This window comes from Penicillium coprophilum (genome assembly GCF_028826855.1).
Source record: "Penicillium coprophilum strain IBT 35676 chromosome Unknown utg000004l_segment0_segment0, whole genome shotgun sequence".
Lineage (NCBI taxonomy): Eukaryota > Fungi > Ascomycota > Eurotiomycetes > Eurotiales > Aspergillaceae > Penicillium > Penicillium coprophilum.
This window is the reverse complement of record NW_026622723.1, coordinates 1,000,244-1,021,368: the sequence shown is the minus strand read 5'-3', so window position 1 is coordinate 1,021,368 and position 21,125 is coordinate 1,000,244. Positions and strand designations below refer to the sequence as shown.

Below are 21,125 nucleotides of genomic sequence, written 5' to 3'. Positions count from 1 at the left end.
CGCGCGGGGTGCCGGCGACAATCAAGTCTCCGGAGAAATTCACCTCGAGATGAAGTTCGAAAAGACAGATCGAAAGCAGGTCGGGCCAAATGACTTCCTCGTCCTCAAACTTATCGGTAAAGGAACTTTCGGTCAGGTCTATCAGGTCAAGAAGAAGGACACACAGCGTATCTATGCTATGAAGGTTCTCTCGAAGAAGGTGATCATCCAAAAGAAGGAGGTGATTCACACGCTTGGAGAGCGCAATATCTTAGTACGCACCGCGATGACGGCGTCTCCATTTATTGTTGGGTTGAAGTTCTCGTTCCAAACTCCAACAGATCTATACCTAGTCACGGACTATATGTCGGGCGGCGAATTATTCTGGCACTTGCAGCGTGAGGGTCGGTTCCAGGAGGCTCGAGCGAAGTTCTACATTGCTGAGTTGATTCTGGCTCTGCAACATCTGCACGACCACGACATCGTATATCGGGATCTCAAACCGGAGAACATTCTGTTAGATGCCAACGGTCACATTGCGCTCTGCGATTTCGGTCTATCCAAGGCAAACCTGTCCCAAAATGACACTACTAATACCTTCTGTGGTACCACAGAATATCTGGCCCCGGGAAGTATTGCTCGATGAGCAAGGATATACAAAGATGGTCGACTTCTGGTCCCTGGGTGTCTTGGTCTTTGAGATGTGCTGTGGCTGGAGTCCGTTCTATGCCGAGGACACTCAGCAGATGTACAAGAATATCGCATTCGGCAAAGTCCGATTCCCTCGTGATGCGCTTAGCACCGAGGGAAGGAACTTTGTCAAGGGTTTGCTAAACCGGAATCCCAAGCATCGACTGGGCGCCAACGGCGACGCCAAGGAGCTCATGGCCCACCCATTCTTCCACGACATCAACTGGGAGACACTTTGTCGTAAGCAAGTGATTCCCCCGTTCAAACCGCAGTTGCAGTCTGAAACCGACACATCGAACTTTGATCCCGAATTCACAAACGCTATGGACCTGAACAATTCGCTCAATCTCCGCGCTGCCAACCTCGCCAACGGCCTGATGCCAGCCTCCACACCCTTGTCCCCCGGGATGCAAGCCAATTTCAAGGGCTTCACCTTTGTGAATGAGAGCTCTATCGACCACCACCTTATGGACGAGAGCGACCATATGGAAGAAGATTCCATGCACGACGATTACTGGCAACGAGGCCACCGGTCAGGCAACTCAGGTGACCAGCGCATGGCAGGCGTCCAGAAATCGCACGACGGCACGGAACCCGGGATTTTCAACGTTGATGATACCTTTGACATGTGATTACGTTTTTTTTCTTCTACTGCATGACCATGGAGTCTCGATCTGGCATACATTTTATTTCTTGTCTTGTCTTGTACATGCCTTCGGATTGCATCACTTCCAACCCGCAAATATGGGTATCCCTTTTCGTTTCCATTCCCATTTGTCTTCGCCTTGGTTTCTGATTCATGTTTTGTTCACTCATGCTGGTATTTCTGCAGATTCTGCCCCCACTCCCTTTTTTTTGTTCTTATTAGTCTGTTTCCTGTTCTGTCGAATGCCGAGTTGAGATGATGATCATTCTCTGATCGTGGTCCTGGTATCAATTTTGAGCCTCGCTACTCGTCGTGGTCACAGCCCCTGGCTTGGTTCGTCAGCCAGTTCCCAGTCACATACTCGTCCCTCCGGGTTTCGGTCAGTTTCTTCACGTTCCGTTTCTGAGGAAACCATGGGGGATATCTCGCGTGTTTGGTGGAGTTGGGTTTGGGTGATGTTCATTGTGCACCCTTATTGTCGGTCATCATGTTCTGGGGCGGTTATCTAGTCAAAGCGAGCTTTCTTTGTCTTTGTCTTCTATCCTGTCTCCGGCGCACTGTTGATAACTTTATTCTCTATCCTCTGGGATTGATGTCCTGAATTTTGATACCTGCTCTTTTCTCTTGGATCTTTCCTCCGATCTTCTCTTCTGCTGCTATACTTGTTTTCTCTCTTTGCGGAGTTTTCCTTTTTTCAACACGGTACGGTGGTAATTTGAGGGATCTTTCCTCACGGACTTTTCTTCTCTTTTTTTCTCTTGCATTTCCAGGCTCGATTGAAGCTACTCGGATTCGGATGACAACCGAGTCGTAACAGAGTATTTCATTCCAGTTCCATTTTCATGGCGTTAAGACTGGCATCGGCATCATATGGGGCTCGATCTGCATTGCATTGGGCCGGATGGGTACGCTGTTCTAGTTCAATATCAGACTCTTCCATTCAATTCATCCATCATTGCGGTGGAATTTTTCTACTCAATGCTGCTTCCCCAACTCTGTATGTAGCATCTCATGTATTGTTTTGTTTACATTATTTTGATTCGATCCTTTGTACCCTTAGTACAGGATCATGTCTACAGAGGGGTTGTCAACCAATAATGACACTAAATCCGGGTGTTTTGATTCCTCTCCGATCCCGTCATCTGTTCAAGCAGTGCATGTTCAGAGTCTAGATCATCCATGGATGTTCGGTGGGATCACATTACTCTTTTCAGAAAATATTTCCTCGACACGCTCCTTCATCTGTTCCTTCCGTTTTAGTCCTACACATGTAGATAGGAAGGCACAGCCCCATCCAAGAAATATACTATAACCCCCCCCTCCCTTCCTCAACTTTGATTTCAGTCGCACTCCAACGTCAGGATCCACATCCAATCCCAAATGACCCATCCAAAACCAACAATCCTCCCCTCAACCTACACACAAAGAACACCACCAGAAACATTTCCAACCTCAAATCACGGCGATATATACTGGCACACCTTGATTTCATCCCCCAAAACAGACTCCACAGACCTCTGTGCAGGAATAGCAACATGTCCGCCAGCGTCGGGCCACTTGTGCGCGCACCGCCACATGCAGTCTGAGATATACCATATCCTCGAAGGCGATGGCGAGGTGACGATTGATGGGGTCTCAAGTAGGGTGCAAGCTGGGAGTACAGTTTTTATTCCTTCGGATGCTGAGCATGGGATTGTGAATACTGGGACTGTGGACTTGAGGTGGTTGTATGTTTTTCCTACGGGGAGTTTTGAGGATATTGTTTATCGGTTTACGGGACAAGAGGCGGAAGGGAAGGGAATGGAGAAGGCGAAGTTGTGAGGGTACGAGGTTGTTTTATGCAAGATGTTAGATCCATATGTGACCCCTTTTGTACATACACTACCAAGCAGGTGCACATTCAAGGAATACTATCTGGATCCCAACCACTGCCATTATCTTCTGGTCTATGTGAAGTTAGTTCTCGTCCAGGATGTCCTTTCACGTGCTCTTGGCTGGATTACTCCCCGGTGACTGGAACACTCAACTTCATGAAGGTATCAGCTCCTAGAAGTGGATCCAATGTTCGTCTTCAGTGAGAACTCATCGATGGACGGAGTGAAAGGCATCTCATGTGAAAAGTCTCCGTTGTTGCTCTTCGGGAAATTCAACCATTTGAAGAAATTGTCCGCGCTGCTTCTCAAAACATATTTTAGACATGATCGTTTCTCCCAGTTGCGCTTTGTGTCGGCGTTGATCTCGAGCCCCTACTACAGAACCATCAATAATAAAACAACCATCATAACCAAGGACAACACACAAGAGGTACACTATGGCGACACACATTCTTTCCCAAGACCCATTACCTACCACCTACCACCTACCACCTTGGCCCTTACATCCCTTGGACCATGGGGAACCTACCCTTCCACAACTGACTCGCCCAGTGCTGGCGGGTGACGTTCAGGGAAGGTAGCCTCCCATGCACTCTGGGCTTGAATCAAAAGAGCTTCCTGGTGTGCTTTGGCGATAATCTGCATCCCAAAGGGTCTTCCGTTGAAATCCAGATACCCTAGGGGCAATGTTGCACCGGGATATCCTAAACAATCATCAGAGTAAAGAGCTGAGACACCTGGCATGCTAAGGTAACTAACCTGCTGTGCCGGAAATTTGGAACAGTAGCCCATCTCCTGGACCCATAAGAATATCCACACCATTCTCCTCGAGCGCTTTGTCAATACCTCGACGGCCGCAAGCATCTCTAGCAAAGTTGACAAGCTTATGATATTCATCATCCGACATGTTGGCACTGAGGGCTCTAATTAACCCTGCCTGGTTATCGGCACCTGTAACAGTTAGTGAGATGGTACTGGTTTGCAAAAACGAGCAGCTTACTAGGTGGAAGCTCCTGTTCGGCATGTTCCTTGTTGAACTCAATAAGATCTTCGAGGGTCTGAATCTTGGAGTCGTCAATGCTAGCAAGATACTCTCTGAGGAGGGAGCTGAAAGTTGTATCTATGTACCGTTAAGCGTGACCCTTATGATGTGGAGGATTACCTACCGAACGCTTTCCAAATGTCCATCTTGCCGTCTTCTGTAGATTCTTCTATCGATATCAGGGTCACGGGCTTGACTTCCTTGGCGACGGTCTTGAGCTTTTCGTAGGCGGACTGCCAATCTCGTAGCTGAAGGAAATATAAGCTGTGACTCCGCAGTTGCGAGGCTTCCACTTACCATTTGATCCGTTGCTTGTTTTTCATACTTTTCAACCTTATGCGAGAACAACCACTCCTCCGGCTCTACGACACCGACCCTAATGTCTCCCCAAGATCCAATAACCACGGATCGATAGCCGCCTTCAGGTATATTCGTTCTTTCTGAGTCCACAAGAACATCGAGAAGATCCGCAAGATCTTGGACTGATTTGGCCATTGGGCCAGCAGAGTCAGCTTCGTGGCTCACTGGAATAATCCCATCTTGCGAAATAAGCTTGACTGTGGGTTTGATTGTATAAAGAGCCGCTCGGTCACTTGGCATGATGAGAGATCCCATGGTTTCAGTGCCGATCGAGACAGGACAAAAGCCCGCTGCGACCGCGACAGCAGAGCCCGAGGAAGAGCCACCGGGGTTCTATGGAGCAGTCAGAAACATTTTCTCATGGGTATGGAGCTTTGAATATACGCTGTGGCCACCACTAGTATCATTTTCGAGGAAACCGCCTCGAACATATGGGGACTGAGTCTGGCCACCTACGGCAGACCAGCCAGAATCGGCCAAGTCGGATCTTGGTGAAAGAATTAACTATCATCCTATTTCTTGACAACTTCATAAACAAACCTGTACCACGCCCATTCCTATGAAAGTGAGAAAGAGGCAACCGCAGAATCATATATACCGAGGGTGGCCACTTACCGAGAGGTTGGCCTTGCCTAGAATGATTGCGCCGGCAGCTACAAGCTTTAGAACTATCAGGAGTCAATCTTTGAATCCAGGATTTTGACGTACCCGATCAATGAGAGATGCATTCTTTCGTGGTTTTGAGCCGACGAGTGCGAGACTGCCACACGTGGTTGGAAGTGCTAATTCTGGGCCTGTCGCGATGTTGTCCTGGAACTCTCGTCAGGGCGCATGAAATGTGCGCAAAATTTGCGACGCAATTGTTTCTAGTCTAGAGGGTATATGCGCACCTTGACGAGGATTGGGATTCCATGAAGAGGTCCACGGACAGAGCCACTGGCACGCTCGCTATCGAGCTCACTGGCTCGCTGGTAGAGCAGATCTTCGGGAGTGGTAGCAATGACAGCCTTCAAATATCCATTATATCGTTCTATTTGGCCCAAATATTGCTCCACAATATCCTTGCTGGTAATGAAACCGTTGCTTAATCTCTCCTGGAGAGATGCCGCCGTCGCTGTTAAAGGGTTGAAAGGCATCTTTAGGCGCGGAAAGTGAGAAAGCGAGGACTGAAACCGAAATTGGGGTAGCTGCACAAAACAGGGATGTACCGGCGAAGCCAGAAGGAAACGCTATGAAAAGCAGAATCGCATTGGAATTCTATGGTTTATACTAGGTATGTTGTACGCAACCCGGAATAGTGGAGCAAACTAATGATAAGTGGGGAGCACGCCCCCAAACGTCAGCTTTTGTATATCGACTGTATTAAATACATGCACGTTACAGATTTGAATAGTCGCACGTGGTATTGACAACTGTCAAAGCAAACTGCCACTCCAAGAGATCGCTATTCAAGTCGTAACCTTTGTTTGCCCGCTCAAGTGTGTTGAAATGCCTTTGTGGTTGAAATCGACCTGCGGTAGCTCAGTGAGGTGATTAGCCTCTTCAACTAGGCAAGCATTTGGAGTGAATAAGGTGGTTACAATCTCGACTGCTGTGCTTGTTCTATGTCATTAATCCATCCTATGGGCCTTGGCAAGTGTGATATATATACATATCTCGTGCCAAGTTAGAAAGGCTCCGCCATAGACAGCAGACAGCCACACAGTTCGTATAGGCAAGCTAGTAGCTAAGAGTAAACAATAATCAGTTTCTCAGCCGTACTATTTACAGGACTTGAACCTATGAGGAGCGTGATCAGCCGCTTTGAAAACTTAGTGTTTATCTGCTAGGTAATAGGCATCGTATTCAACAATAATATAACTCATTAATGGTCCACTCTCAAACTTCTGGTCTCGCATCTCTTAGGCGAGTGGCTCGTGATCGTCCACGGGCTATCGTAAATCTTGGTTTCGCTTGGCGCCAGAACGCCTTCGGGGCAGTTCGATTGTACATGTTCCATCATCCAAAAGAACAAAAGTCAAAACGATACGAGAAGTCACAGTCACAGACCATACTACTTGCTAAGAATAGTTGGGTGGGTATCGCCCGGGTGAGCTTTGGGTGAGCGCCGCTTTAGCGTCGCGCGACCGCGGTGAGAAGGGTCAAAGTGCGCAATACAATATAGACAGGGTAAGAAGTTTGGGAGCGGCGTTGGAATCCCTTCACTCATTGTTCCCAGGTCAATTCTTCACGGCCATTCAAGTACCTTGATACACAGTTTATTGACTACTCTCTTTTACAGAGTTAGTTGGTAGAATTAAACGCATCGGTCCTCCCAATTGGGAGTTCAGCGTGTCAACATGAGGCCAAGAGGAGGAGAATGGGCGGTGAAAAAATACCCTAAATTTCAATTCAAATGTTCAAACACAGAGCTTTCAACTAGAGGGGTGCAGGACAAGGTGAAAATATGAAACTGGTGAAGAGCACGGGTTTCAACATGATGGGGGAAGGGACTTGTGAATTGAGTAGGGTTGGCTCAAAAAGTTTCTCCCCTTATAGCCTAGATGCATTTTCTACAGGCCACTGTCCTTTGTAATCCTTTGAAGATCCAATGTACAACATAAGAGAACCGTTCCCCAGGGCTGAGCCGGTCAATTGCCTAATTCATTGGCGTGCAGGATGATATGCGCATGGGCCGTTCGGATATAAAAAGGGGACATTTAGCGAGTATATAGTATAGAGTACTCCGTTTAGACTCGATGAAACAACTATCAATCTAAATCACCTTCAAAACAGAGTGATAATAATATATATAAGACTTAATACCCAAACAAAAGTCAAGAGAAAAGAAAACCAAAAGAAAAGGGGTAAAACACCCACCAGGTTAAGCCTAAAGGGGCAATAGCGTCGTCAAGGCACGAACCCTTGACACTCGGATGCTTTTTGATATTCATCTGCCTTGGATGAATAGGGATGTAGGGTATCTTGATCTACGGAGCACAATGGATATATCGACCAGTCTCTTATATAGACAACATACAGAAGAGAATACAATTCTCTCCCGATATACGATCTACGTTAAAAGAAAATGCTAGGCAACCCCTGAACCGCCCCCTTCCCGTCTCCGCTCAAAGCATGCACGGCTTGTACAGTAAAGAAAAAGGTCCACCTTCAAATCATTCCTGATGTGGGGGAGATCGACTGCCATTGTCTTTTCTTTTTTTTTCCCCTTTTCTCCCTTTTCCATGCTAGTTTCTAGTATCATCTTCGAGATTTCTATTCCTGCGCTTTGCTTTCTTCTCACCTTTTCATATCTTGAAGTTCTCACAGGACTACTGTAGACAGTGGAATCTGCCGATCTCCATATACAACATACTACGCCATTCTCCGAATAACCTACATTCCCGAACCCCTCCCTATTGGGAATTGACTTTGCTTTTTCTTGCCTCGCGGTTACTCCGATGCCAGAAGCAACTTCACAATGAGTGTTGTCGTCACTAGAACAGAGACCCCTGCGGTATCTCAGAATTCAATCCCTGAAAATCATGTCGACTTTTCCGTCCATTCAAATGCCTCCCGAACCTCCTCGATATCATCTTACAGAACCAATTATAGCGCCTCAACCGCGCCCACCACATACTCTCCATCTTCCCCATCCTCATCTTACCGACAATCGGACTCAGTCAATTCTTTCACCAAATTATCCGAACCCATTCAACGCCGAGTACCCCACGAGGTCTACGAAGTGATCATCCGCCATCTAGAGGAGTTACACAAAGGGCAGCATCAAACAGGATGTACCACGTGTTTTCAACGCGACTTACACGCCTTATCCTTGACCTGTCGGTCTTGGGAAAAGGCGGTTAGAGGTCCTCTGTAAGTATTGAGTCCAGCTCCCCCTTGACAAAGTCGAGGGTAGCAGGGAAATCACGGTTTGCTGATGAAACATAACATACTAGATACCACAGTATACACATTGTCGGAAATGATTCCCCGGCCCAACTCAAGAAATATCGTCTGAAGAGAGGGAGTCGCCTGAAGCTTCTGAGACGAACCCTCCGTGAACGAAAGTTGCTGGCTAATCTTGTATACGAACTACGGGTGCCCCAATTAGATTTGCTCTTTACCACGACGAAGCAAGGTACGCAATGGCAGGAGTACCGAGACCTGGTAGCGTCTGTCGTTATGGTGTGCCCAAACTTGGAGCGCCTGTTAGGCCTGTCTATCCCATATCACCATGAATTCGATCGTCTGACCCATGCGTTGTCGACCCGCAAAAAGCTCAAAGAGCACACGTGGGTTTTGGGCGAGGCTGCACAAGCATCGGAGCTGTCACCACGCGACGACTCCTGTCCTGGGAGCCTTGGTCCCTCCCAGATGTTTGAGTTTCTGAATTACCACACCTCGTGGACAAGTCTGGAGACACTAATGCTTTACGGGTTGAACGGAAATGGCGCATTGGAGCCTAGCATCTCCCTGCGCATATTCAATCTTCTTCCCTCATTGCGCAATCTTTGCATAACCTCCTTCAACAAAGACTCCTTCGACAATAGCACATTGATGTGTCTGCCACCATTGGAGTCGCTAAGGTTGGAGAATCTGCCCGGGGTTACAGATGCTGGTCTCTCGCAGTATACGACACGACCTGAATCACTCTCCCTCAAAACACTCGTCTTGATCGAGCAGAACATCGAGTCACTTCTAGTCATTTCTAAAATTCTCGCGTCACTGCGACAACTTGAAAGGTTCAAGGTAGTCCAGACCGAAAAGTGCCCAACTTTGCCAGATGAACATATGATTTTCCAGCCTATCCTAGCTTCATCGACCCTGAAATATCTTCACTGGGATGTGGCATGCCCAGACCCAGACACAGCCCTCACCCAGCTTGACACACTCCCTTTCCATAAATCCACAAAATTCTCTAATACCCCCAACTCTCATCTTGCTCAAAGCATAATCTCCGGGGGCTTTCCTCAATTGGAAGCTCTTCGCGCACCCTCCGACGTGGAGCCCCCAGGAGCGCTCCAAGCTGTCTGCCGGCCTATATTGAAGGGTCAAGCCTTACTCCGACCAGACCGGTACAGCTTGCCCCGCAGCTCTCACGGTTCTGTGAATACTCGACCGCTCGCTCTGCCGGCGGGGAATAATCTGACGTCAGCTCGAATCCGTGCGCAGACATTCATCGACATGGCCGCCAAGGACACCGAGGCCGGCATGCAGGTTCTGATCCAGGATTACTCGGATGCGTTTGTGCCGGACAACGCTCAGAATTCGCAATTCGAGGATGAGCCCGACCAGGAAATGGACGATTACGGGATTTGGGCTGCCTATGAGCGCTTCAGACATGAGGACAATGACCACAGCGGCCCCAAAACGATCTACGAGTTTCGTATGCCAACCTTGATGGGCCGTAGTGGCTTCAGGGATCCGGCAACTGGTGCATCGATTCCTCACTTCGTTCTCCGTCCTGATATCACCGGCCAGGAGTTAGACGGTGGCTTGATTGGGTGGAAGCAAGTGCTAGCTTCGAACCAGTCACTGTCATATGCTGCCGGAGTAGGTGTCAACTGCTTTGGCAGCGGAAACCATTCCATCCCACCTCCAGAAGAGCCCATGTCGCCCGCATCCACCATTTCTAGATTTGGCTGGGGAAGTCTGAGTGGACGATCTGTAATGGGTACATCTCCAACGACACCAATCACGCCTCTGAGCAGTGTAATGGGCTCGGCCTTGCCTTGGGACAAGGATACCTGTACTGGGACCTGGAATCACAAGATGGGCCGGGACTGGTGGTTCCATATGGAGCGCGATCGTCCGTCCAACTCTGAGCTCGTCGACGTGAAACAACTTTTCTAACTAAACCTTTCCACTCCTCGATCCTCTTTTTCTCTCCTTCTATTTCTTGTCTACATACTCTGCTATATACCCCACACTTGTTATATTTTTTTTTTTTTCGTCTTTTCCTTGTTCATTTCTTCATCTCGCTTCGATCATTCGATTCACTGGTTCTAATCTCATTGTACTATATTCTTGGTACACACGCTGATTTTTCAGGTCGATGGAGATAGCATTGCCTAACGATTCGATGTGCTTTGGCTCTTGGCTATTTAAGTGATTTCATTGTTCTATCATAATTGGCGCGTTGGTGGAAGGTTAATGTGCAGTGTTCTTCTTTCTGTCCCATTTGAGTCTGGATACTCTCTGTATCATATTTGTACAGCATTTGCCACATAGCAGTAATTGAAGAGCATATTAAATGATTGATCATCGAAGGTTGTACATGGGAAAGTCGTCTTTGCACACTTCAAGTGCGGATGATTCTTCTTATCCTTTCAAAAGTACACCTCAGGCGATCTTGAAGAACACATTTATGACGACTACCAAGATTCTATCAAAGAGACACCACAGCACCGCATCAACGGCCAACTATTCTTGTCCGCTATATAGCCCTATAGCCCTACATTGTGTGATCTACATTGTAGCCACACACTTTGACACCTGGAGAATGTGGCATGACTTCTATAGCTCTGAAGCGGTAGGTCTCGGCAGTATAGAAGATGACTCATCCCGGGCTAAATCGGACCGATAAGCGAATGTTAACTGATAAGCATTGAATACAAAGAGCCCCTCGTTGTGAAAAAAATATCCCCCACCTTCGCTTTCACAATCGCTATTCGTCACAATGGACCCCGCAAAGCCCGTTGACTTGCCTGAGAGGCCCAAGGAGGCCACCGAACCTACGGCTCCACCCAAGAAGTCCAAGAGTCAAGAGAAGAAAGAGGCCGCAGCGGCCAAGAAGGCGGCGGCCAAGCTAGCAAGACAGGACCAGCCCAAACCAAAGGGAGAGCCAAAGGCACCCAAGGCCAAGGAGGCTCCTGCGCCCCGGGACCCTAATGCTATGTTCAAGCTCGGCTTCCTGCACGACGTGTATCAGGAAAAGCCCCTCTCCGAGACCGTCCCCAAGATCCGCACGCGATTCCCGCCCGAGCCCAACGGATACCTTCACATTGGCCACAGCAAGGCCATCGCAATCAACTTTGGATTTGCCAAGTACCACGGAGGCGAGTGCATTCTGCGCTTTGACGACACCAACCCAGAAGGTGAGGAGGAGCGATACTACAATGCCATCCGGGAGATTGTGACTTGGCTCGGTTTCACACCTGTGCGTGAGACCAATGCCAGCGATAACTTTGATCGCCTCTACGAGCTCGCAGAGGATTTGATCAATCGTGATGGCGCATACGTCTGCCATTGCACCAAGGCCGAGATCAAGGCCCAGCGTGGTGAGGTTGAGGGCGGCCAGCGTGGCGGAGCACGCTTCTCATGCAGCCACCGCACACGACCCATCGAGGAGTCCATGGCTGAGTTCCGCGCCATGCGTGACGGAAAGTACAAGGCTGGCGAGGCAGCACTGCGTATGAAGCAGGATATCACAGACCCGAACCCGCAGATGTGGGATCTGTTCGCCTGGCGCATCATGGGCACCGAGGACAAGCAGCACCACCTCACTGGCGGCAAGTGGAAGATTTACCCAACCTACGATTTCGCGCACTGCTTGTGCGATAGCATCGAGGAAATCTCGCACTCCCTGTGCACAACTGAATTCGAGCTCTCTCGTGTCTCCTACGAATGGCTCTGCAACAAGCTGGAGGTCTACTGCCCCAACCAGCGGGAGTACGGCCGTCTTAACATCACCGGCACAGTCCTGTCCAAGCGCAAGATCATCCAGCTCGTCAAGGAAGGCCATGTCCGTGACTGGGATGACCCACGTCTGTACACACTCATCGCGCTGCGCCGTCGCGGCGTGCCCCCCGGTGCCATTCTCGCCTTCGTTAACGACCTCGGCGTAACAAAGAACACCACCAACGTCCAAGTCACCAAATTCGAGCAGATCGTCCGCCAGTACCTTGAAACCACCGTCCCACGCCTGATGGTTGTCCTCGAGCCGCTGAAGGTCATCATCGACGACCTTCCGGAAGACCATCTCGAGCTCCTCGACTGCCCCTTCTCTAAGGACCCAGCCTTCGGCACCCATAACATCCCCTTCACGAAGACAGTTTACATCGAGCGCTCTGACTTCCGCGCCGTCGACTCTCCAGACTACTTCCGCCTCGCCCCAGGAAAAACAGTCGGCCTCCTCAAAGCCCCTTACCCCATCACGGCGACTTCTTTCGAGACCGACCCTACCACCGGTGAGGTCACCTGCGTGCACGCCAAATACGAGAAGCCTGCCGAAGGCGAAGCCACCAAGAAACCCAAGTCCTTCATCCATTGGATCGCCGAGTCGCCCGCACACAACAGCCCCATCCGTGCTGAGGTTCGCGCTTTCAACTCGCTCTTCAAGTCGGAGGATCCGTCTGCCCACCCGGCTGGTTTCCTCGCCGATATCAACCCGGATTCCGAGGAGATTTTCAAGGATGCTATGGTCGAGACTGGGTTCCGAGACATCTCCCGCTCAGCGCCGTGGCCTAAGGAGGAAGGTGCCACGGAGCCTGGTGAGAATAAGCACTCTATTCGCTTCCAGGGTATGCGTGTTGCGTACTTTGCTGTTGATCGCGAGTCTACTGATGAGAAGCTGGTGCTTAATCGCATCGTTACTCTGAAGGATACCCAGGGTAAGAATTAAGGCTTAGAACTGAGGGTTTTCTGATCAGAATGCCTTTTCTTCTTCGTCCATGACTCTTAAGTTTCTCTATCTATTTTCTTTCCCTGTTCCTTTTTTTTTATATAAAACACATGGTGGAAGTTGTGTGCGTGCGTGTGATGAGCCACTGTTGTTGGTATGGATTTATGACCATTGCATCTTTGCGTGTCTTTTTATCTTTTTTCGGCTCTTGGAGATTCTCTGGGCTGTTGTGATTTTCACTATGCATAATTGATTATAGTGGTATTATTGATATACTCTACAATGCAGTGGTCAAGTAGATCTCTTGACTCTTGACTATCTAGTTATGACTCCGAGTAAAATTCCGCCATATAGGCAGTACATTTGTCACATGGCAAATGATCAAACACAATTTACCCGGAAAAAAAAATCGTAATAGGAGGTCTACGCCATTCATGCATAACGAATTACCGGCTTCCATTCAAGCCGAGGGAGCATACATACACGAGATGACTCGAGACGTCAAAAAGAGGCAAAAAAAGCAGTAATAAACGTGTATTGATCAGGACATAAGAAGCAAGACGGTCTACTCTAAACATAGATGCCCATGTTGGTATCCTTCTTCTTAGCCTGGACTTCGGCGATAGCGTCGACGTAGTTCTCATGGCCGATCTTGCTGAGACCTTTCCGGAGTGCAATCATACCAGCTTCAACGCAAACAGCCTTGAGCTGGGCACCACCGAACTCGTCCGTGCTGCGGGCCAACTCGGCCCAGTTAACGCTATCCTCAACGGACATCTTGCGCGAGTGAATCTGCAAAATATTGGCGCGGGCTTCCTCGTTCGGCAAGGGGAACTCGATCTTTCGGTCCAGACGGCCAGAACGCAAGAGAGCAGGATCCAGCACATCGACACGGTTGGTTGCCGCTAGAACCTTGATGCGGTCATCCGAGGCAAAGCCATCCAGTTGGTTCAGTAGTTCCAGCATGGTTCGCTGCACTTCGCGATCTCCGGATTTCTCTGAGTCGAAACGCTTGGTACCTACGGCGTCCAGCTCGTCGATAAAGATGATAGAGGGCGCCTTCTCCTTGGCCAGAGCAAAGCAGTCACGCACAAGCTTGGCGCCGTCTCCGATGAACATCTGCACCAGTTGGGGTCCGGCGAGCTTGAGGAATGTGGCGTTCGTCTCGGCGGCACAGGCACGGGCCAGAAGTGTCTTGCCGGTACCTGGGGGTCCGTACATCAAAGCACCTGCGGAAGAGAAATGAATAGGTTAGCTTTGGAGTACAGGGAAAATGGGGAATAACTCACCTTTGGGGGCCTTGATGCCGATTTTCTTAAAGCGCTCTGCCTCCTTCATAGGCCATACGATGGCTTCCACGATCTCTTCGATCTGCTTATCCAGACCACCAATATCTGTGTACTTCTCCGTAGGCTTCTCGTCGACCTCCATTGCCTTGACGCGGTTGTCATACTCGGCCGGTAGTGTGTCCAGAATGAGATATGAATCCTTGTTGACACCGATCAAGTCACCGGGCTTCAGCGTTTCGTGGTCGACAAGGCCAATGAGTGGAAGAAAGATCGTCTGGCGAGTGGAGGTCTTGATGACAGCGGATTTGCCTACACGAGTGGCATCCAGATCGATATTAGCACCTTCCTCTGCTGCCTCTGCCTCCACATCAAGATCCAATAGCTCGACGACGTTTCCAACAAGGTATGGTAGTTGTCTAGATAGTCGCACATAAAGATGTCAGTAGACTGTTGAAACTCAAGTGTCTTTTCGCCGATCCGCAAGCCGGGCACCAAGCTCCGCGGGCTTACAGAACAACGAATACAGGGTCCGGTGAAAGCACACCTGTTGTTCTCAATCTTCTCTAGATTATCCTTCACCTTTTCCCTCATTGTGCTCTGCTCATGTGTCAAACGTTGGAACTCGCTTTTCATGATTCGCATCTCGTTCTCCAGCATCCGCCGTCGCGTAACGATGTCTGTCGTGCTTGAGTTCAAGATATCCTCGTCCAACATCTCTTCTTCTTCGTCTTTTTTGTCGGCGTCTTGCATATCAGCATCGCCGTCGCCTTCGGGCTTCTTGCCATCGCCATCGTTCTGGTCTTGCTTCTTCTCTCTCTGCTCCTGCTCAAGGTCGTCGAGGTCCTCAAGAGTCGACATGGCGGAATCGAGAAATTGGGAATTATAGAATTAGATCAAAGGAAATCTCTAAAATGAAAAGCCAGCAGGTCGATAGATTGAAAAAGGATGGGGGAGGATGAGACAAGGTCGCTAGGAGGAAGAGCTGTTGGTGGCCGAGCTCCAACAACGTCAGCCATGGAGCGTCACGTGATGTGATATACGTTTCTAATCAAATGCGATTCGATTCTATCTATATTGTACTTTGAAACTGTTTGTATTTTGCACAATGTGAGCCTTTTCTGTCGATTTATATCGCGTCAGCTACCATGCATTCTAGATAAACCAATAAGGATTATTGGGCTGATTTTGGACGTTGCCAAGGTTGTCCAGCACCGTTTTCCGGCCGAACTTGAGCAGACGAAGTCGAGAGATGTAGTCATCGTTGTTGACTAGTATCTTATTAGCAGAAAATCATGAAAGAAGGGTTATCTGATAGTAAGTACCGTAGCCACCGCACATTCGCCTCTTTCCAGTAAACTCGGAGCGGCCATGTAACATTCTCCAGTTATCGAAAACTAAGGCCAACATGTAAGCCGAAATGCTCTTCAAAATGGCACGAAAGACTTACTGAGCGCCGATCCTGGCTTTAGCTTCGTCCACATTTCTCTGCTCCGTAAGATCTCGTTATAGTGGCGCGCAGCGCTGTACCACACATCCTGTTCCGATATCGACCAATTGCTCTTTGGTGCCCGATCATAATTGTTCCAACGGATCTGGTACATTCTATTCGAGTCCGGATGCATTGAGAATACCGGTGCCATGGCGGAGGGTTGGATGCATGTGTCGTCGTTCCCGCTTGCGTGCCACGGCTGCCTATGATTTACCAATGAGGCATAATGCTCGGGTTTCTCGCTGCGGAGTTGAGCTGCGGCTGCAAATCCATCAACTAAGAGGTTCTCTCCCCCAGATCCTTCGGTATGAGATAGTAGATGGAAGAGCTGAAGTCTTGCAGGATCTGTGAAGTAAGTATTGTCTGTATGAGCACCCAGGAATTCGTTGGTGTATGCCGTGTCTTTAAAAGTCAAATCGGCCGTGAAGTCCCAAAAGCCACCTGAGGCTATGTCAGCGAAATGTTGCGTCGTCGAACCTTGTATCTAGGTACATACCATAATGAGTGTTCCTGATGAACGCAATCCGCTCGATGAGAATTTGAGTTGCCTCTGGGTTGATAGGAACGTCATCTACAAAACAGAACCCATGGTTCCACTTCACAAGCATTAGCAAGTTTAGTCAAGAAGTTGAGAGAGGGGGGGCTTACGATATAGTTTAGCCAAATATGAAGCGATTCATCGTTTGACATAACATCATCATATTTGACTCTGGGACTTTGGTCTGGATCCACGACTGGGGTGAAATACCTTTTTTTACATCAACTCCATTCCGTGACTGATTCGTCGGCTTTGGGCAACTTACCTGGGGCCATGCGTTTCTGATTGAGGATCAGACACTGACTTGGTGTCTATAAGGTCAGGCATGGGCTGCGAGTGTGCATGAAGCCAAGCATGCGGATAAAGCCCCGTGTGATTATCAGACCCTGTGGGGGTGTTAGTTCTGATAGTCAAGGTCTCAAAATTATGTCTCACACTTGATCGTGACCATATTATCACCGTGCTCGATTGACTCTACTTTAACATTCTGTGGGATCTGTAGTGACAGCATCAGAGGCTGTGCAGTCAAAGAAGAGTAGTGAGATCTCCTACCGAGAAAGTGTCGCTTATCTTCTGCATCGTATCCGGGTGAATACATTTTGGACACTGGCAGTTTTCTCTAGTCGCAGGCATCAAGGTGTCAATGAAAGACCAAGCTTCTAGTTTTGTGTGTCTTTGTCACTTACCTGAGGACAAAACGGCCGCTATAAAATACAAGTTAGTCGTTATTCGCCTTCTTTGTGGAGTTGCGATAAACTAACAAATTATACCAGGATTTGCTATCCTTTTCGTCTTTGGGTGGAAGATTGACTATATCGGACTTGAAAGAGGCAACTCGAGGACCGTTAACGCTCATCGTAGTGTGCAACAATCTCGATGAGGTAGGCGTGGCATGTCGCTGGCCAGTCTTCTATGAGCAATGGGACAAGGAGATCGAGTTAGTTTTTTGAATGATTGACCGCGTGTATATTATGCACTACAGAGTATATTCATACCAAACGGCCAGCGGGGAAATAGCGGGGCCACAGGCTTTTTGGTCTAATTCGAGAGGGTTTTAGCGTTGAATGTTCAACATTGAAATGAAAGGACGTCTTACCCGGCGCGAGTCCACAGCTCACTCGACCTGAGTGTTGCGCGCCAGCTGAAGATCATGATATGGATAACCGACGGTTTTTAGGACAAAGATAAGGACAAGGACAAGAAAAGGACGACACTAGTGGATAGATCCGGGGTAGCAATTTGTAAGAGCTTCAAGTTTGGGACTCCGACAACCGAGGTTATAGTCACGTGTGGGTATAAAACGGAACTATTTTGGCCTAGATAGTTTGATTCTCTACAACCCTAGCATTCGGTGGTAATAAGGTATTTGTCAGGTATCAATTCTGAAACGCAGACTATACACAGTCTAACCGAAATTCGATGTATATAGATACTGGTAATCACAGCTTGCTTTTTACGCCTGTCACCTTCAACAGACAGCGCCCATTGCTCAACACAACCCGACCCTTGTCATTCTTAGTAGCAAATCGGATCTCCTCATAGCCATCTTGAATATTGCCGGTCCTCCAAATCTCAGTGGTAAGCTTATCACCGGGTCGGACAGGCGAGGCAAAACGAGCCTGGAACTCCTTCATATTGGCAGGGTTGCTACCACCCAATTCGCGCAGAATGCCATGCGCAGCAGAATTCCAACTGAAAAGACCGTGAATGATAGTACCACCGAAGCCCATCTTCTGGCCAGGCTCCGGTGTGGCGTGGAGAGGGTTGTAATCACCGTTGAGACTAGTCAAGGAGTTAGCATGAAGTGCGACGAGTATCCACTTTTGTTCAATGGCATAGAGCTGTTCTATGTACGAGCTATACACTCAGTACTTACCGGTAAAGGTGGGCAGTCTCCAAGTTGGTCTGAACAACATGGGTAGCGTCAGGGGCCTTGCCTTCCGGCGGGGGGTAATTGACAGTGCTAGGTCCTGCTCAAATGCGTCAGTTGATACCTCAGGGTGGGAAGTTGAACTATAACCTCACCCTTAGGACCACCCCAGCCACCCTGTCCGACCAGGAAACCACTACTCACGACCTTGGTGTACACTTCGCCGTTCTCCTTATCCACGATAGACTGCTCGGTTTCGATCACAGTGCCAGGCTTGCCTTTGTCATATACTCCAATGACCTTGTTGCGCAACTCAAACTTGCGCCCTGCACTAGTTGGAGGGAGCGGCTTCAGGATTGTGATCTTACGCTGGCCATCGACAGCACGACGATGGTCCAGCTCGGGGACGCCTGGGATGTGAACTGCCTTCTGGCGGGCATAGAAATCAGTCACTTCTTGATCAGTGAGCTTGAATGCTGTAGTTCAAGAGTTAGTACAATTGCTCAGAAGTCCCCGGGCACTTCACATACGGAGGATGAGAGAATAGGTTGGGAAGACTGAGAAGTTCGGGTGAAGTTCCTGGATACTAGTTAAATTATGATATCAAAACTGGTATCTATGTAGTCTGTGGCTTACATAGAGGAAGTGCAGCTCGTCAGCCTTGACACCAATGCTATTGGCGAACAATAGCACATCACGCTTCTGCCAAGAGACCTCTTGGGCGGGGAATTCGTGACCAGTTCCAGGGGCCGACATTGGGATGGTAGTATGGAGTATTGAACGTATGATCAGTTATTCTCATAGGGAAAAGGGCCAGAAAGTAAGAAGGATAGAGAAAACAAAGGATCGATGGCAGAGTCAAGTACCTAAGTAGCTTCGGTAATTGCGGGGGGTCCATCAAGGAGCCGAGGATCTGATAAATTTTGGATTTGTTGCCGTGGTCTTGCCGAAGGGACACCACCTTGGCACAGGTTCCCCTTGCAGATTATAATCCTTTGCAAAGTCGAAGGTCTACGAAAGAAACATGTCCAGAAGAAGAGCGTTGGAGTTTGCTAGACTAAGCATCGACTCGGGTATCTACCTGGAAATTCGAGGAGCTTCAGAATGATATCCCTCCGTTCGCGCCACAAAATGCCTTTTTTCCTGCCTCCCAAGAACTAAACGCCGAAATAAACAAAGGCGAAACTAGATGTCCAATCCGCCTCGGGCAATTTCATACATGCCCATGCCAGGATGCATTGCGTGACGAAAATATATTTCACTCAGATCGTGCAAACGTGAAGTTGTACATCCCAATGACATCAAATTAGAAAAGTGGAACAAAATTAACACCTATGATGCATTAGTTTTAGGACCTAAAGAAGAGTGAAAATGCCAGAACTTACATGCGGTAGAAGCAGCCACCCTCGGCGGCGCGAGTAGCATCGGGGGTCTCAAACTTGTACGAGATGCTGATATCCAAGTCACGCTTGTTCTTATCGTTGGGGCGGTTCTCGATGCAACCAGTAACCTTCTCATCCTCCTCAACAGTGAGGACGTCACGGAGGTAGAACACGGTCTGCTTCCAGTGAGTGTACTTGGCGTGAGGACCAGTGGAAAAGTGAATGGGCTTGTGGCAGGCACTGAACTCGATATCGAACCAGGCGATCAAGGCGTGGATGAAGTCGGGGCGCTTGGCAGTGAGCGCATAAGGCACCTTGAAGGCAAGATCCGCCGTGGTGACAGTGTTCAGATCAAAGGTGATGATGGGGCAGGGATCGGTCACAAGAGCCTTCATCTCGACGGTATCGACGAGGGGCTCGTTAAGAGCAATCTCCTTCATGGGGCTGTAGTCGAATCCGTAGACATTGTCCCAGACTGGATTTGGTCAGTACATCCAAGAATAAAGTTCAAGGTAAGATGATTGCTTACATCCAATCTTGTCATCCTTGTAGTCGCCATCCTCAATACCAGCAACGTACATAGTGGCCTTATCGGGGAAGATCAGACCACCGGGGTTGAGATAGGTGTCACGGGCGTAGAGCACGGTGTCCAGCATGGACTCGTACAGAAGGAAGTAACCCATCCACTCGGAGATAATGATATCAACCTTAGGGAAAGGAAGGTTAACCTCCTCCATCTTACCCTGGAGAAGAGTAATCTTATCGGACAGTCCATTGACGTGGACAATCTGACGGGCCTTCTCGATGATGGAGGACATATCGACACCAATGACGTGCTTTGCGCCAGCACGGGCAGCAAACCTATTAAAGAAAACTGTCAACAAGAGATCTAACAACACAAGATTATGAACCAGATACATACATGCTGAGGATACCAGTTCCACAGCCGACATCGAGGACGACCTTGTCCTTGAAGATGTGGCGGTTCTGGTAGATGGAGTCGCGGTAGGAGCGTGTGCGCACATCATCTTTCTAGAAAGTAGAGAATAAATATTAGAGCACCGTAGATAGCCATTAGCCGGTGGATTTGTACTTACAAGCATCTCCTCGTGGATACCTGTGGCAGCCCAAGAAAAAGATCGTTAGTCAAAACCACACAGAAAATTTGCTATCGTTGATCAAGATTATTTACCATGGTGGTCGTAACTATCAATTTATTAGTATGATTGACCAAAAGACTTAATCAATGGAGAAATAAGTTACCTAGTGAAGTAGCGGACTTCAGAGTGCTCCATGCCGACCATGCGATCAGCACTGCTCGTAATTCCCTGAGGATTATCGGAATCGGTGTCCATCTTGAC

General features: G+C 48.7%; 10 protein-coding genes across 10 annotated transcripts; 4 read left to right on the top strand and 6 right to left on the bottom strand.

The window, feature by feature from the left end:
• Positions 1 to 1,046: 1,046 nt before the first annotated feature.
• Positions 1,047 to 1,301, top strand: N7500_004807 (C2 calcium/lipid-binding domain CaLB; the record flags this gene model as incomplete). The annotated part of the gene is made up of 1 exon (XM_056675952.1): positions 1,047 to 1,301. The coding sequence occupies one exon, from the start codon at positions 1,047 to 1,049 to the stop codon at positions 1,299 to 1,301; it is 255 nt and encodes an 84-aa protein (XP_056530952.1).
• A 1,394-nt stretch (positions 1,302 to 2,695) lies between these two features.
• On the top strand, positions 2,696 to 3,136 carry N7500_004806 (uncharacterized protein; the record flags this gene model as incomplete). The annotated part of the gene is made up of 1 exon (XM_056675951.1): positions 2,696 to 3,136. One exon carries the CDS (start codon positions 2,696 to 2,698, stop codon positions 3,134 to 3,136), a length of 441 nt encoding a protein of 146 aa, XP_056530951.1.
• Positions 3,137 to 3,714: 578 nt separating this feature from the next.
• On the bottom strand, positions 3,715 to 5,727 carry N7500_004805 (Amidase; the record flags this gene model as incomplete). Its single annotated transcript, XM_056675950.1, has 10 exons — positions 3,715 to 3,893; positions 3,949 to 4,140; positions 4,190 to 4,309; positions 4,356 to 4,464; positions 4,529 to 4,924; positions 4,976 to 5,078; positions 5,132 to 5,148; positions 5,207 to 5,251; positions 5,300 to 5,401; positions 5,482 to 5,727. The coding sequence occupies 10 exons, from the start codon at positions 5,725 to 5,727 to the stop codon at positions 3,715 to 3,717; spliced, it is 1,509 nt and encodes a 502-aa protein (XP_056530950.1).
• Positions 5,728 to 8,051: 2,324 nt separating this feature from the next.
• N7500_004804 (uncharacterized protein) lies at positions 8,052 to 10,426 on the top strand (the record flags this gene model as incomplete). Its single annotated transcript, XM_056675949.1, has 2 exons — positions 8,052 to 8,446; positions 8,530 to 10,426. 2 exons carry the CDS (start codon positions 8,052 to 8,054, stop codon positions 10,424 to 10,426), a joined length of 2,292 nt encoding a protein of 763 aa, XP_056530949.1.
• An 826-nt stretch (positions 10,427 to 11,252) lies between these two features.
• On the top strand, positions 11,253 to 13,196 carry N7500_004803 (glutamine--tRNA ligase; the record flags this gene model as incomplete). The annotated part of the gene is made up of 1 exon (XM_056675948.1): positions 11,253 to 13,196. One exon carries the CDS (start codon positions 11,253 to 11,255, stop codon positions 13,194 to 13,196), a length of 1,944 nt encoding a protein of 647 aa, XP_056530948.1.
• A 570-nt stretch (positions 13,197 to 13,766) lies between these two features.
• Positions 13,767 to 15,343, bottom strand: N7500_004802 (proteasome regulatory particle base subunit RPT5; the record flags this gene model as incomplete). The annotated part of the gene is made up of 3 exons (XM_056675947.1): positions 13,767 to 14,425; positions 14,486 to 14,901; positions 15,030 to 15,343. The coding sequence occupies 3 exons, from the start codon at positions 15,341 to 15,343 to the stop codon at positions 13,767 to 13,769; spliced, it is 1,389 nt and encodes a 462-aa protein (XP_056530947.1).
• A 294-nt stretch (positions 15,344 to 15,637) lies between these two features.
• Positions 15,638 to 17,145, bottom strand: N7500_004801 (putative trimethyllysine dioxygenase TmlH; the record flags this gene model as incomplete). Its single annotated transcript, XM_056675946.1, has 8 exons — positions 15,638 to 15,753; positions 15,808 to 15,879; positions 15,933 to 16,415; positions 16,471 to 16,570; positions 16,623 to 16,722; positions 16,778 to 16,898; positions 16,948 to 17,008; positions 17,065 to 17,145. 8 exons carry the CDS (start codon positions 17,143 to 17,145, stop codon positions 15,638 to 15,640), a joined length of 1,134 nt encoding a protein of 377 aa, XP_056530946.1.
• An 85-nt stretch (positions 17,146 to 17,230) lies between these two features.
• Positions 17,231 to 17,664, bottom strand: N7500_004800 (uncharacterized protein; the record flags this gene model as incomplete). Its single annotated transcript, XM_056675945.1, has 3 exons — positions 17,231 to 17,422; positions 17,508 to 17,550; positions 17,609 to 17,664. 3 exons carry the CDS (start codon positions 17,662 to 17,664, stop codon positions 17,231 to 17,233), a joined length of 291 nt encoding a protein of 96 aa, XP_056530945.1.
• A 287-nt stretch (positions 17,665 to 17,951) lies between these two features.
• On the bottom strand, positions 17,952 to 19,138 carry N7500_004799 (putative peroxisomal dehydratase; the record flags this gene model as incomplete). Its single annotated transcript, XM_056675944.1, has 5 exons — positions 17,952 to 18,294; positions 18,389 to 18,482; positions 18,538 to 18,858; positions 18,913 to 18,961; positions 19,019 to 19,138. The coding sequence occupies 5 exons, from the start codon at positions 19,136 to 19,138 to the stop codon at positions 17,952 to 17,954; spliced, it is 927 nt and encodes a 308-aa protein (XP_056530944.1).
• Positions 19,139 to 19,707: 569 nt separating this feature from the next.
• Positions 19,708 to 21,119, bottom strand: rmtA (protein-arginine omega-N methyltransferase HMT1; the record flags this gene model as incomplete). The annotated part of the gene is made up of 7 exons (XM_056675943.1): positions 19,708 to 19,714; positions 19,768 to 20,239; positions 20,294 to 20,625; positions 20,687 to 20,796; positions 20,862 to 20,881; positions 20,957 to 20,970; positions 21,028 to 21,119. The coding sequence occupies 7 exons, from the start codon at positions 21,117 to 21,119 to the stop codon at positions 19,708 to 19,710; spliced, it is 1,047 nt and encodes a 348-aa protein (XP_056530943.1).
• Between the last annotated feature and the right edge of the window lie 6 nt (positions 21,120 to 21,125).